Source organism: Rasamsonia emersonii (genome assembly GCF_000968595.1).
Source record: "Rasamsonia emersonii CBS 393.64 chromosome Unknown ctg1118621760153, whole genome shotgun sequence".
Classification (NCBI taxonomy): domain Eukaryota; kingdom Fungi; phylum Ascomycota; class Eurotiomycetes; order Eurotiales; family Trichocomaceae; genus Rasamsonia; species Rasamsonia emersonii.
Window position 1 is genome coordinate 50,498 of NW_013563165.1, and position 14,190 is coordinate 64,687.

At 52.7% G+C, this 14,190-nt stretch overlaps 4 protein-coding genes across 4 annotated transcripts; 2 read left to right on the forward strand and 2 right to left on the reverse strand.

Annotated features, from left to right (window-relative positions):
- Positions 1–377: 377 nt before the first annotated feature.
- T310_4707 (Autophagy protein Apg9) lies at positions 378–3,269 on the reverse strand (the record flags this gene model as incomplete). The annotated part of the gene is made up of 2 exons (XM_013472424.1): positions 378–2,511; positions 2,560–3,269. 2 exons carry the CDS (start codon positions 3,267–3,269, stop codon positions 378–380), a joined length of 2,844 nt encoding a protein of 947 aa, XP_013327878.1.
- A 2,273-nt stretch (positions 3,270–5,542) lies between these two features.
- T310_4708 (GTPase activating protein (BUD2/CLA2)) lies at positions 5,543–9,352 on the forward strand (the record flags this gene model as incomplete). The annotated part of the gene is made up of 2 exons (XM_013472425.1): positions 5,543–8,372; positions 8,433–9,352. The coding sequence occupies 2 exons, from the start codon at positions 5,543–5,545 to the stop codon at positions 9,350–9,352; spliced, it is 3,750 nt and encodes a 1,249-aa protein (XP_013327879.1).
- A 796-nt stretch (positions 9,353–10,148) lies between these two features.
- On the reverse strand, positions 10,149–11,886 carry T310_4709 (WD repeat-containing protein; the record flags this gene model as incomplete). The annotated part of the gene is made up of 3 exons (XM_013472426.1): positions 10,149–10,368; positions 10,434–11,250; positions 11,328–11,886. 3 exons carry the CDS (start codon positions 11,884–11,886, stop codon positions 10,149–10,151), a joined length of 1,596 nt encoding a protein of 531 aa, XP_013327880.1.
- Positions 11,887–12,312: 426 nt separating this feature from the next.
- T310_4710 (uncharacterized protein) lies at positions 12,313–13,926 on the forward strand (the record flags this gene model as incomplete). Its single annotated transcript, XM_013472427.1, has 1 exon — positions 12,313–13,926. One exon carries the CDS (start codon positions 12,313–12,315, stop codon positions 13,924–13,926), a length of 1,614 nt encoding a protein of 537 aa, XP_013327881.1.
- Positions 13,927–14,190: the final 264 nt, after the last annotated feature.

Consider the following 14,190-nt stretch of genomic DNA (forward strand, 5'->3'; position numbering starts at 1 on the left):
GTTGATTTACTCCCACCAGGTCGGATGTACAACCTACAAGTTGGCGTTGAGAACCAGGAGAAGATCAGAAATATTAATTATACCAGTTTTGATTTCATTGATTAAGCAACCCAGTTCCATTCAAGGGGAATAGAATAGGTGAAATGATGAGAGATAAACAGTCTCTCTTAGATCATGGCTACAATGCATCCGTGCTCATATCCAGATATCCCTTTTTCTATATATCCTTGGGGACGCCGTAGTGCTCGCTCATGAAATGCAGGAAAACGCCCGGAATCCGTGAACCAACAATGCTTCGATGTGACATCTCGAATAGACACAGAAAACGCCGCCGATGTAAAGTTGGTCCAAATCATGGCCTCATCCACGTGCGAAGCTTAGATACCAACGGTACCACCCCCGGTTCTGCCTTCGTTGCTGGCCTTCTGGAACTGTTGAATTAACCCCAGTACTCCAGCCCCGCCCACGACAGCGTCCACTTCTTCTCCCTCCTCAGGCCCATCACTGTCCTCCGCCTCACCAGCCAGATTTACGCGCCAGGACCCTTCCAGGTTACTTCCGCTGGTCGCCACCCCGCCCGTGGAGCCCTCCTCAGGACGCCCCGATTGTCCCGGAGTGGTTTCGGCACCTTCTGCGATCGACATTTCCTTAACATCCTCCATGGCGTCGGGGTGTTGATGACGCGGTTGGCGGTATCGAGACTGCGCGCCCGCACGGTTTATCGAACGGAACCCGGAGGCGGATGGCTGATGGTGAGGATCAAGGAGCATGGATGGAAGCGGGGAGTTGGGGGCAACACCGCCACCGGCTGCTCCAGCGCCGAATCGGGACCCTCGCATGATGGATTGATGACCGAGAGGTCCAGCCATCGGTGAATGTCGTGTCTGTGTGGGGTCCCATCGTTCACCACGAGCAGCCGCATCCGCATCAAGGGCAGATCCAAGGCCCGGGAATGATGGCGGAGGATGGAATCGCCTTCGTGCCGAAGGAGGAACATAGGGGGCACCAGGTCGAGGATTGGCGCCGTAGCTATCCAGGAAGCCGTAGTAAGAAGCCAACATCTTCCCGTCCTTGGTCGAGAAATAGTCATCCCGGAGATCCCGCTGCTGGTTGGGGCGACCTTGAGTAATGGCATTGGTGCCTTTTTTGAAGTCGAATACCGCGAACGAGCACACATATCCCAAGCCGTCCACATGGATGGTGAATTCCCGGAAGAAATCGATGACGCGATCGCTGCATTTGGGGAGGCTGAACCACAGAACAAACGGCGTGAAGATCATGCTGAGGATCTCTTCCAGGAAGATGATGATCTTCATCTGATAGAGCATAGCAAATTCTCTTCTCACTTCGTCGCTATGCAGTCGTCCCGCCCAATGAGCGGGGCGATAGTGGGTGAAGTTGATGACCTCGAGCAGTGCATATTCAGGATCAAAGACGTCCGTTTCCTCGGGGACCATACCCCGAGCAACGGCCCAAACACTTCCGAACACACCCAGATAGAAGAGCACGGTACGATCATGGGTTATTTCAAACCCAAGGAATAGCTCTGGGTCCACGATGGAAGCTAGAGCTAACACCGAGGCAAGAGCGCCTGCGATGAAGGCCACGAAGCGCGACAGCTGGACCGTTTTGTCTTTGGGGAACTGGTCTATGTACCGGCTCGCGAAGGGGTATGACATATTGATACGACGTTGAAACAGATGCCAAAGCTCATTGAATTCGCGGAATTTCCACTCTGCAAGCGGAGTGTACTGGCGGGATCCGATCTGGGACGGATTCTTTTGGTACTCGTTGAAATAACGGAAGAAGTAGTGCATCATGAAATAGACGACGATAAAAGGAGCCACAAAGATGTTCATGATGCCGGCGAAGATAAAGCGACGCCGTAAGCCTTCACTTAACGCTCTTCGATGGGTGTCTTTAAGGAAAAGGGGGCGCACCTGGCCCTGCTCGTTAAAGACATAGTCGAGGATACAGAGATTGATGTTCCACTCCAAGGTGCGGGAGAAGAGCTGCCGATTGCGAAGGAATGGTACTGGCAGCGTCAGATCGAGGATATCCTTATTAAACAGGGCAATGAGATAATTCTCCTTCCGCATCAGACGGTTCGCGATGTCGTGTGCATCCATCCGCTGTTTGGACTGACTACCCATAAATTTGCGATGCTTAGCCGAGACAGGCCCGGCCGTGGCAGGGTTCGAATCCCTCAATTTCATTAATCGGCTCACCACCTCCTGCCACGAGATGGTCTGGATCTCGGAATCGGAGATGCCAAGCAAGTAGTAATAAAAGTCATGCATGTGGCGGAGCCTTCGGATATCCAATATATATTGAAACAGTTTGCCGATCCAGAAAAAGGTAAACAGCCACAGCAAGATAGTCTTCGAAATGGACATCTTGGTCATGCATTTCTTGATGAGGATATCATTTAGAGTCTTGCTACCCCGGATAGCACGGTAGTCGATGCAACTCGAAAGAAATGTTGAGAAGCCAACAACAAAGGCGAGGGTTCTGCCACCATTAGTAAAGGTCTTCTGAAGTCTGCACAGGCGTACATACAGTAGATTCAGAACTCGACTCAGTAAGATGCACCAGATCCCATTTCCCAAAAAGTAGACGTACACATCCTTCAAGAAATTGTCGAGGTTCTCGACATTGGTCCACCTCCACATTGCCTTCTCCTTCGGACTCGCGGCAGCCAAGTTGGGCAGGCCTCCTCCGGGACGTTTCCGCGAAGTGACGCTTGGCGGTGTGTGCGGATGCAGAGGTTGCTGAGCTCTGGCGGCCTCCCAGCGATCTCGCGTCTCCCTCGATGATGGACCTGGGTCGGGATATTCGTCGTCTAGGCCATGATGAGGCGGGGGTGCAGGAGGTTTTGGGTAGTCCTCTTCATCGTGTCCTTCCACCAGAAGCGAAGCGGGAACGTCGTCATCTCCGTCGTCAGCTTCGAGAGCTCGCGGGGATGCCTGCATCCATCGCGGTCGAACGGACTTGGTGGCGCGGCTCCCCGTCTTTGTCTTTCGAGGATGTCTCTGACCTAGAAACGCGGTGCTCTGTGTTGCTATTTCGCTGTCAGCTGCTTGGGAGAGGGCATCGTCAGGATGGTAGTTGTGCAGAGGCTCTCGGAGGTTCTCCTCGTCCAGCGCCAGGCCGGCACGCTCCTCCACGTCCGAGGCATCCGAGGCCTCGTCATCGCGTCGGATAGCCTCGTAGATGGAGGGAGACCCTGTGGGAGGTAGGAAACGAGATAGCAAATTCGAAGTCATCATAGTTACTAGAATGCGGAGTTCCAGAAACCAGCGGTCAGCTCATTGCCGCCGCGCCAACCAGGGTGCTGCTCAGGTTAGTGTCACAGTATTCATCAGTTGCAGGAACAGAACAGGCGTGGAGCGGATTCGAGGCGAAGACATGGCAGAAATAAAGGCAGCAACGAGGGGCCAGGATGTCTGGATGACCTGCACAACCCCTCGTGATACATCTCGAGTTCATGCGAGCTCTCGCTGCGTGTGCCATGACGACGGAGCTGCAAGGCTTGGCACTTGTCATCGGCACGTGATCCAGCGGACTGCCCGTCCACATGGACAGACAGCTCGGAAAGCAGTCAAATGCCATTCCAGATGCAATGGTTCACCTGCGAGGGGCTTCTATCTAGAAGTTGGCAGTAGCTTAGAAGAATACCAGTCATCCAACATCCGGCGTTTGATTGACGTGATGATTGTGCCCAGTCTGTCAGCACTTCTGCTGCGAGGGTCTGTGCTGACCACACGCAACATTACTCCGTAGTGCTAAATTCCGGATCTCCATGCAACCAGTTGGATATCGCACACTGGCAGAGATAACGATGGCGTGAACTGCATACCATACCCTGGCAGAACCAGGCGGATGGGTCTTCGGGAAGGCTCTTCCAATCCCGGCCTATGAGGAGATAACGTGGCCGTCCTCCGTACCTGCCTAGGTGACTTAATGCCTGTCATGATCGGCTGCTGTCTGCACATGCATGTCGTCTGTACCACCCCGTCACAGCCTTCTTGATAGAAATCAGCAACCCGATATCAGTGCAGAGATCGAGAAAGAAGAAACAGGAGCAATGGAGGCCATTGTCAATCGGACTCATTACTGCCTCGTGGGCTCAGGTCAGGACTGTCCTAGACTCTACTCTGGAGGATATACTGGCAACAGACCAAGGGGGTCGTTCTTTTACTACTATTTAGGGGCATTAACAGCAGAATATTAAGGATTATTGCTTCCCCTGCATGTGGCGGCGTGTTTCTGTCGAGGCATCGAAGCATCGCAGCCGGACGAGCGAACAAAGAATCGCTGCTAGCGGCGGGGTCGACTGGAACGGAAGGTGCGCTGGGGCCTCTCCCTAACAGGCGGCCGAGCAGGCGCGGATTCAGCCCGTCTTGAGAAGGAGCGCCCGAGGCCCCGCAAGATGAATGGAGGATTGCTGGCCTGCGTTTAGCTGCCTCTTCGCCGTGGTTTCCTATCTTGCCAAGCAGCTGGCTGATTGTTTACCTCGCCGGGTGGTGAAGCAGCAGCGCAGGGCCTGTTGGGGCAGCAGCGACCGACTAACTCGCGAACTATGGCCCGCCGACCCCTTTCATTGCCCCCATTGATAGCCACCTCAGTGAATCGCCGCGAGAGCCACGACTGAGCGACTCCCGTCCGGCCAGCACCGTGCATGCCGTCGCCAGAAATCTCCAGACGTGCCGGCCGTTGTAGACCCGCCCCATCCCTCGCTCCCCTCCCACGCTGTTCCACCCTGTCCTCTGCACTCCGTACCGCGTCCCCTGTCCGCACACTACGCTCGACATACACGCATAACGCTCCCTCCCTTCGATTCGACATTGGTAGCCTTCGGCAGCGGATCGGGCCACGCTCTGCGTTCCTAATCCGTCAGCAGAGACTCCACTGCCCGTCAATCGCCTCTACCAACTCTCCTCTCTCCGATCTCACCCTCTTCCCTGATATCAAGTCCCTTCTCTCACCACCGCGTCCAGAAAGGCCCCCTTCGCCTGCTTCTCCGCCAACCCGCCTGTCTCCCAGCTGCCGTCCAGAGCATGCGCGCCCTTTCCCGTCGATTCTCCTAACCACAGACGCTCCATGAAGGTTGGTCCCGAATTGCTTTTGCAGGGTGCTCTATCTCATCCCGCCATCATCATCACGATTTCTCCTTCTACCGCTTGGCATTTGGCGCTGATACGGTTCTAGCACTGGTGTAGTGCCAAACAGCCACTGTTCAGGAGATTGGCCGATTGTCGCGTCTCGCATCCTGCCGAACGATTTTAATTCTACCCGCCTTCGCGTTCTTGGTACCTTGTCGAATAATTGCAACCTCGAGATCGACCAATGCGCCACTGTTCCATTCGTGCTTTGGGTGGACTCCATGCGTTCCGGTAACAGCCTCCCGGTTGATAGGCGCCTCTCTATTACTCGAGGACGTTGTGCAGCGTATATTGCCTGCTGCGCGCTGTTCTCGCAACCTACCCGCGGGTGAATTGTTTATTCGTTCTAAACAACCGAAAAGCGCGGTTCGACAGACATGGAGCAGGAGCGCCCTAACGGGGTCCGGCGAAACTCGGCCCACCAGGGGACTTACACTCGTCCCGTGGAGCGGAGGCCAAGCAAGAAATCTTCATCAAAGGACCGTCATGGAATAGTGTATCCCGACAGCTTTAGAGATGCGACTATCCGGACGGTGACACCCGATCCTGTGTCCGACCCTAGTAATCACTCTCCGTCGTCTGAAACCGGTTACCTGTCGGCCAATGCGGGCGTTTCTCCCCACTCGACCGTTAGATCTACGAGACATGACGATTGGGACCGACGCCGTGAATTCAGTCCGTACCATTCGACGGGTGATGAAGACGATTTGGCGCCCGAGTCCAGAAGCCAGCGGGCCCGGTCGAGGACGACTACCTTGGACGATCAAAGAAGTGAGATATCCCCCAACTCGTTTTTATCGCGAACCAGAAATCGTCTAGGATCAATCAACACTGCCACGACCCCTTTGAATTCCAAAGTGTCGGAAGAATCGGTTACTTCCATCGGTTACCCGTCTATTCAGTCGCCGACAGTCCTCTCGAACCAGCCAGGTAATCGCCAGCGGCTGACCAAACAGCCTCCGGGAGGGCCAGCTTTGGTTACGGGGGTGAGCCGGAATCCGGCCGCATTTGCCTCGCCTCTATCCAATGCCGACTCGGCAAAGATCTTACAGTTGATGAAGACCACATGCGGGAGAATGCATGGTATCCTTTCCTTTCGCACGGCGGCAAATGCCTCGTGGACTTCCGGATACTGTGCCATCAACGTTGCCACGGGAAGCTTAATATATCAAGCTAAGGGAGAACCGGCTCTCGCAAAGACTCTAATTCCTGATCTGCGTGGATGCCATGTGCGGACTCTTTTCGACCCCGAACTCCAAACGACCTATCTCAGCGTGTCCACTTTCTCGTCCGGGATGGGCATTCAACTGAGACCGCATGTGCAAGAGACCTTTGATTCCTGGCTCGCCGCATTGCTATGCTGGCAACCGATCCGTCCCAAGGGGGTGCAGAATAAACGGACAAAGCCTCAGTCTGTCACCATCGGTGAACGTCGTCTTGCCGATCGGAGAAGAAACTCGGAGAGCACCGTGCAGAAAGAGCCTGCGATCATCAAAGTAGGGAAGATGTTACTGTGGGAAAAGCCCAGTCCCTCTGGTGCGCGTCCCCCATCCGGCCGGAGGTCTTCGACCCATCGACAGCAACGGTCATCGTCCTGGCAAAGAGTGAGCTGCACTTTGCAGGAGAATGGTCACTTTAAGCTCTATACGGAGTCGGATGTTTCTCTCTTGAGAACGATCGAGCTCTCTCAACTTTCCCGCTCTGCCGTGCAACAGCTGGAACCTTCAGTCCTCGATGATGAGTATTGCATTGCAATCTATCCTCAATATACGGCCTCATCCACCTCGGACACTATGTCTCGCCCGATCTTCCTTTCCTTGGAGTCCAGGGTCCTCTACGAAGTCTGGTTTGTGCTCCTGCGTGCGTTCACCATACCTGAGCTATACGGACCCGAATCCCCAAGTGGCGAGGATTTGAAGCAGAATTTGACGAACCCTAACGCGCAATCCACAACGGATATGTTTAGAATCGAACGGACGCTATCATTGAGAATCACCGAGGCCAAATTAACGGATGACAAAGACGACGATGATGCTAAGAGTAGAGGGCAATCCAAATCGTCGGGGAAGGCTTCCTTTAGCGATTATTACGCAGAGGTTCTTCTAGATGGGGAGATCAGGGCCAAAACCGCAGTCAAGCAAAACACAGCGACGCCATTCTGGCGGGAGGATTTTACTTTCTCGGATCTGCCGCCTGTCCTCTCCAATGTTTCTGTGCGCCTCAAGACGCTGAATCCTGCGCAGAAGGATTGGACCCTCATTGCTCATGGTCCCTACAGTTTAGATGCGGATACGAATCCCATGAATGTTCTGGACGATCTGGAGGTGTCGTCTCACGATGCTACCTGTGGACGGGTCGATTTGCGACTGGATGAATTGGAACCTGGAACGGACATCGAAAAGTGGTGGCCAATTCTGGATGACAGGGACCAACCAGTGGGTGAGATGTTCATGAAAGTCCGATTAGAAGAGACTGTCGTCTTGATGTCTCATGAGTATGAGCCCATGTCAGAGCTTCTTCACTCTTTCACGAACAATCTCACCATACATATGGTCCAAATTTTACCTTCGGAGCTCAATAGGCTCTCGGAGATCCTTTTGAATATTTTCCAGGTATCCGGCCAGGCCACGGAGTGGATATCATCGCTCGTTGAAGACGAGATTGATGGCTTCCACAAAGACTCCTCAGTCAGCAGGCTGAGGTACACGACACGAATCCACTCGAACGAGTCCAAAGAGTCCGGGCAAGACAGAGAAGTCATCATAAGGGATTTGGGACGATCCGCGACATTTGAAGCTAATCTGCTGTTTCGAGGCAATTCCTTGCTGACGAAGGCGCTTGATATGCACATGCGCCGCCTCGGAAAGGAATATCTTGAAGAAACTATCGGAGAAAGACTGCGCGATGTTGATGAAAGTGATCCTGATTGCGAGGTCGATCCTGTTCGAGTGCATCGTTCCGACGATCTTGAGCGGAACTGGAGAAATCTGATCTCGTTGACTAGTCTTTTTTGGAAATCCATTTCCAGTTCTGCCTCCAGATGTCCGGCAGAACTACGGCGTATTTTTCGACATGTTAGAGCGTGTGCAGAGGACCGTTATGGCGATTTCTTGCGCTCAGTCACCTACAGCAGCGTTTCCGGATTTCTGTTCCTGCGGTTCTTCTGTCCTGCGATTCTGAACCCCAAGTTGTTCGGCTTGCTTAAAGGTAAGGCTTTGATCCTTAGGCTTGTGATTTGTCGCGACTTGACCTCTGACACTGATATAGATCATCCTCGCCCTCGGGCTCAACGCACATTGACTCTAATCGCCAAGGCTTTGCAAGGTCTTGCAAACATGACCACTTTTGGCAGTAAAGAGCCGTGGATGGAACCCATGAACAAGTTCCTGCTCTCCAATCGCGCTTCTTTCAAGGAATTTGTCGATGCAATATGCGCGATACCTGCCGACCGGCCAACACAGACGGTTTCACCTTCCTATGCCACCCCCATTCAAATTCTGAATCGCTTGCCACCCACGTCTCGGGAAGGTTTCCCCAGCCTGCCTTTCCTTATCGACCATGCAAGAAGTTTTGCGGCGCTTACAAATCTCTGGCTTGAATCAGCGCCAGAGAAGCTCGCTGAACTCGATGAGATCGAGCCGTCTGTAGCCAAATTCCACAGCTTAGCGCTTGAGATCCAGCAACGTACCAAAGAATGCCTTAGCAAAGCCGAGCAAGCAGAACGACCGAATGGAAATCACGAGGTAAAGTGGGAAGAACTGGTGGAGTCAATAGACCGATCTGCCACCTTTTACGATGAGAGCTCAAGCAAGCCTAGCACACCGGCTGCGGAGTTGCCACTCACCGCTCCGGCCAACATACCAGGAAGCCATCGGAATTCTATTGGATACTTTACGAGGCCTCCATTACCACGCAGATCAACCGATACGGCTGGTGACGCCGATGAAGACACTCCTCCGAGCTCTTCCTCCGCAACTTGGGATCACTCTCGCCTGCCGTTCTTGGTATCAAGATCAGAGACACGGGAAAGCGCAAATAGCTCCAAGAATTCGTCCACATATTCACTTGAGTATCCCGAAAGTTCCAAACCGCGTCAGTCTACGATCAGCCGAGAGATCTCGAGCAAGTATCGTTTCTTGGATTTGGTTCCTGTGCCTTCAAGACGTAAGAACAAGGAAAGTTCTTAATGACGTCTGCATGGGTTGTCACAACAATTAAATGGGAACGGGGTTGGCTTTATTATTAGCGGTCCAGAGTGTCTCATTGACGCAAATTCGTCGTTGATTTTCCTTCGATCCCGGAGTGAGTTTCCTCTTAATGACATACATGATTGGAGCTAAAGAGATGCAGCGTACGTTCAATCGTCCATTTTATTCGTTCAGTTTTTTATTTTGTCCTTCGTTTTCTTTCGCGCCTCTGTTCGACTTCGGCCTCCTTTTTTCCTTTGCGCAAGGCGAGAAGGAATATCGTTGCTACGGCTATGACCGGGAGGCAAATCCTGCGATTTTTCATTATGTATAGGATGTGGTTGTGTGTGCACACACAAGCGCATATGCATTCTGTGTACTGATTATCCTTTTCACGATTTAACGTTCTCTCAACCCCTTTTGGAAAGCATTTAATATGGTGTTTGGATACCCTGTCGCTGTTGGATTGAAGCGTGTTTTTGAGATATATCTGGCTTGCGCATAAAACATTTCCTTCATTTTTTTTTATCCTTTGTGCATCTTCTCTTACTGTCACATTGATACACGGGAGGCTTAAGATTTGTATCTTCATATTATATTATATCTACCTTACTAAAAGAGGTACCGCTCACGCGAAAAAAGAAATCAAACATTCCCAGTACCGAGCATCGATCTACAGATCAGCAGACTTTTTGTGTAGGATGCATAATACAATGGAGCAGATTCATAAGAATACAGACAAACATGAATCTCCCAGACGAAGCCACGCTGTATGCAACTGGACGTAAAAAGTACACTACATCCACAGACAAAGCTTTCCACTCGCCGTGCCGCCCGCAACCCAGTCTTTGCTTCGATGGAAAACGGCCACCGCAGGCACCGCCGTGATTCCATCACCCCCGAGCTGAGCAAGCTGGTCGCCGCTTGCGCTGTAGATGTCGACAAAGCGGTTCATGTTGCCGATGCAGAAGCGCTGGATTGGCGATTGGGGGTTCTGCTGCCATTGGGGGCGAAGACTGTTTTGTTTGAAACATTAGTAACCATCTTGGTGAAGGAAGGATGGTCAGTAATAATAACTTACATAGTCACCCATTTCCCTGTCTGGCAATTGTGCCTAATGACAGTGTCCGGCTTCATGTCGTCATCAGAAAGCGTGTGGCCGGGACTCCATGATGCGATGCCCTTTCGGCCAAAGTCGTACAGCTTGATGGTGTCGTCGTACGACGAAGTCGCGATCTGACCGACACTGTTGAACGCAGCGTGGGAAACGGACAGGCGACTCTCGTGTTCTCCCACGGGCACGGGGTCGGTGTGTGATAGCTTTCGGAGATCCCAAAGACGCATGAACCGGTCCAGGCTTGCCGTGGCGAAATAATGTGGATGAGACGGTAGCAGGGAGAATCCCCCGATTTTCTTCTCGGAGAGCTGCCAGCGCGCAACTGTGCTCTCCTTGGCCGGTGTCCGGACGTCGTAGCGCCCGAAAGCGCCGTCCAGCGTGGTCCAGTACAGACAGTTGGGATCGTCCGGTGCCATGTCAATGCCGGAGAGCGGGTCTTCCGTGGTCGTGTCTTCGGGTGCATACTTCTCCTCAGAGGTCATCTTCTCCAGGTCCATTTCCCGAATGGAGCTGTCGTAACTGGCAGTATACAAATGGGTGGGCTTCTGCGGTTGTATGACCATTGAACTGATGGTGCGAGTATGAGGCTTGAGTGTTGTGATTGCTGGATCCGGGTCGTCTTCCTCTTCCTCATCTTCCCGTTTGACATTGGATGTCGGACGCTCTTGGGATGCATCCACGACGCCGAGATGGCCCATCTTGTCGCCGGCGAATATCAGGGGCTTTACTTCGGAGGGATGGAACGTCATCGTGTACACTCGTTCGGGCGTGATTTTGATGCCTACACGCAATTTACGTTAACATGGGTCAAAAGCAATAGACAGAGAAAAAAATAGTACAAGGAAAGGAACAGCATACGGTTGGGCTCCCATAACTCCCAAAGCTGTAACCCACTCATCTGCTCTCTCAGCTTTTTCAAATCCTTATCTGTTGTGTTCTTGACATCCTCCTCGCCGAATGTCCGTTGGTAAGGCTTCGCGACACCTTTTGTGATAACATCCACGCCGAGGAGGTCGTCGCCGCTGAGCTTCTGCCCGGAAATCAGCATGTTATCGAGAGTAAAGAAATCCGACTTGCGCATCCTCTTGGCCCGTTCCGCCTCCTGGGCAGCCTCGTAAGCCTCGTCCGCTTTGCGTTTCTCGACCTCGCTGTCGGCGGCGATCCCGCGCAGCCTGGCCGACATGCGGCGGGGGACGGGGGGCTCATCTTCCTTCTTCGCCTTCTTTGGGGTCGCCTTTTTCTTGGATCGGGAGCCATCGCCAGCTGCAGTCTTTGGCGACGGTTTGGACAAGAGACCAGAGGATTGCGCCTCGAGGGTGAGCTTCTTCAGCAGCGCATCTCGTTCGGCGATGTTGGCGAGCCGCTGTTTTTCGAACTCCGACAGCTCGTTTGACGGGTCGTTTATCTCGGCCGGCATTGCGAACAGAGACGCGGAGAAATCCCTTTTCAGCAGTGAGCAATTGGCCTCGAGCTGCTCATGCGAGCGGCGCAAGTCGCAGCAGCTGGGCGCCACGCCGGTGGAGCGTCGACAGTCTAGAGACGCGTTAAGTGGGAAGCCATGCGCGCGCGCCCACGTGACCCGATAAGATGGGTTATTTTTTCAGTATCATTGATTGACTGATTGCAACCGGTGTCCTGCTTTCCCCTCCCCCGTCAATTCAGGAATTCTTAAGATGTATTATTATATCTTTTGAAAGCTCTTTCCGTGTTCCGAGCAGATGTCAATGCCCTCACTGCGCCCATTTGATCTGAATGCTGTATTTCTCATTTTGACCAGCTCTTGTCGAAGCTCCGACCAGGCCACTCTCTCAACGACGGCAGAGCCATTATCTTGCGATTAAATATGCTGTCGAAGGTCTCCTGCAGACTTATCGTTCCGACGACTGAAAGTACCTTCCTGCCTTTCCTTTATGAAACTCGCACACTGAAAACGCCGCCATTGTCCTTGCGGAAGAGGCCGGGCCTTTTTTGCAACCGCTGCTATTCTACTACGCAGAGTAGTACATCTTCAGACAAACCCTCAGAGGAAACTGCGTCCGAATCTTCGCAAGATAGCAATACCGAGTCGTCGAGCAGTCAAGGTCCTCGCATATATATCAAGAAAAAAGCCGCATCCATTCCTTCGGCCAGGCCTCAGAAACGAGCGTCCAAACCTGGCTCAACAGTGACTCGTAGTGAGAGAGAGATATTTGATCGGTTATTCGCGAAACTAGGGTCCAGTCCTCCCCCGGAATTGGCTCCTGGCGATAAGCGAAAAGAAGAGCAGAAGCAGAAGCAGACCCCTTCAAGCACTACTTCAAACACGTCATCTCCGGACGACTTGGAGACGGATGAATCGGCGCAGATATCGGCGATATTCCAGGAAAGTATAGAAGAGCTTAAAACTGGAGCGAACCAAGAGCCCGGATTGCACACGGCACCAGCGAGCGCTTCCCAGCAGTTGTCTCATATCGACAGGCTGAAAGCGGATCAGGTGTACAGGAAACTCGATGATTTCATGAACTCCACCGCCGAAGATGAAAGTCCAGACCAGGTGGAGACGTCGCGACTCATCAAGCTAGTGGTACAAAGAGAGTCGGAGAAGATCGAGAACGAATTACGACAGACAATCAGAGAAGGGAAAGGCGATCTCGGGCTGTGGAAGGTTTGCGAAGAGCGCATATTTGGAATGCTACGGCAACTAGACGAACCATCTCATAATCATAATCACTACTCGGGGAGCCCAGAACTGGCGAATGGGCGAGACTCGAAGGATACCGACGCAGAGGGCAGCAAGGATCCCGAGAATTCGGCTTCCGAACAGCAACCCTTGGATATTCCATCCTACGTGCCGAAAAACGCCATCATCTCAGCTGTGTACTCTAACATGCTCCTCGTCGTCTTCCACCTGCTAAGAAGGAACTTCCCCAATTCGCCATTGATCAGCGAGATCTGGCCCACCATCCAATCCTACGGACGGGCTTCCGTGGTTTTGGGCGCATCCACACAGCTGTACAATGAGCTAATCCGTTACTACTGGCGTGACTGCGACGACCTTGCAACGGTGGTGTCCCTTCTGAAGGAGATGGAAGAGACGGGCGTCGAGCCGGACACGAAGACGTACAGATTGGTCCGGGCCATCGCCACGCAGCGCGAGCGCGCGAGACAAAAGTATATCCGACAGCACGAAGAACTCCGCAAGGGCGCAGGACAGGACTTGTATAACGACTCCACGAGCTGGATGGAGACGGTGCCCAACATGCATGCCTACCGTGAGCTGGTGGGATCGGGACACCAGCAGAGCTGGGCCGATCGGATCCAGCAGCGTCTGGAAGAGCTGGGTATAAGTGAGGCGCTGGACAAGAATGCGGAACGGGATCTGGAGCGTCTGTATAGTGAAGAAGAGGAGGAAGAGGAAGAAGAAGAACAAGAAAAAGAGAAAGAGAAAGAGAAGGATGAAGGTGACGATCTTAAGTGACGTCGAATCCTTTCGATCTTGGACATGCGATGCAGTACCACTGATGTCTAGGGCATGTTTCTGTGGGGATGCTCCCCACTCATTTGTATAATAGTATTTATTATTATTCTAGCTTGGAGTTCTTCGGGGCGTTGGGTATTTTGTCCATAGTAATGCCGAAGGTACATAGAAATTGTAATTATAGTATCACGCATAGAAGAGGAGATCCAAATTCAAATTCAAATAAATATATGTGCAGTACAGGAACAGCATCGGATCAATTCG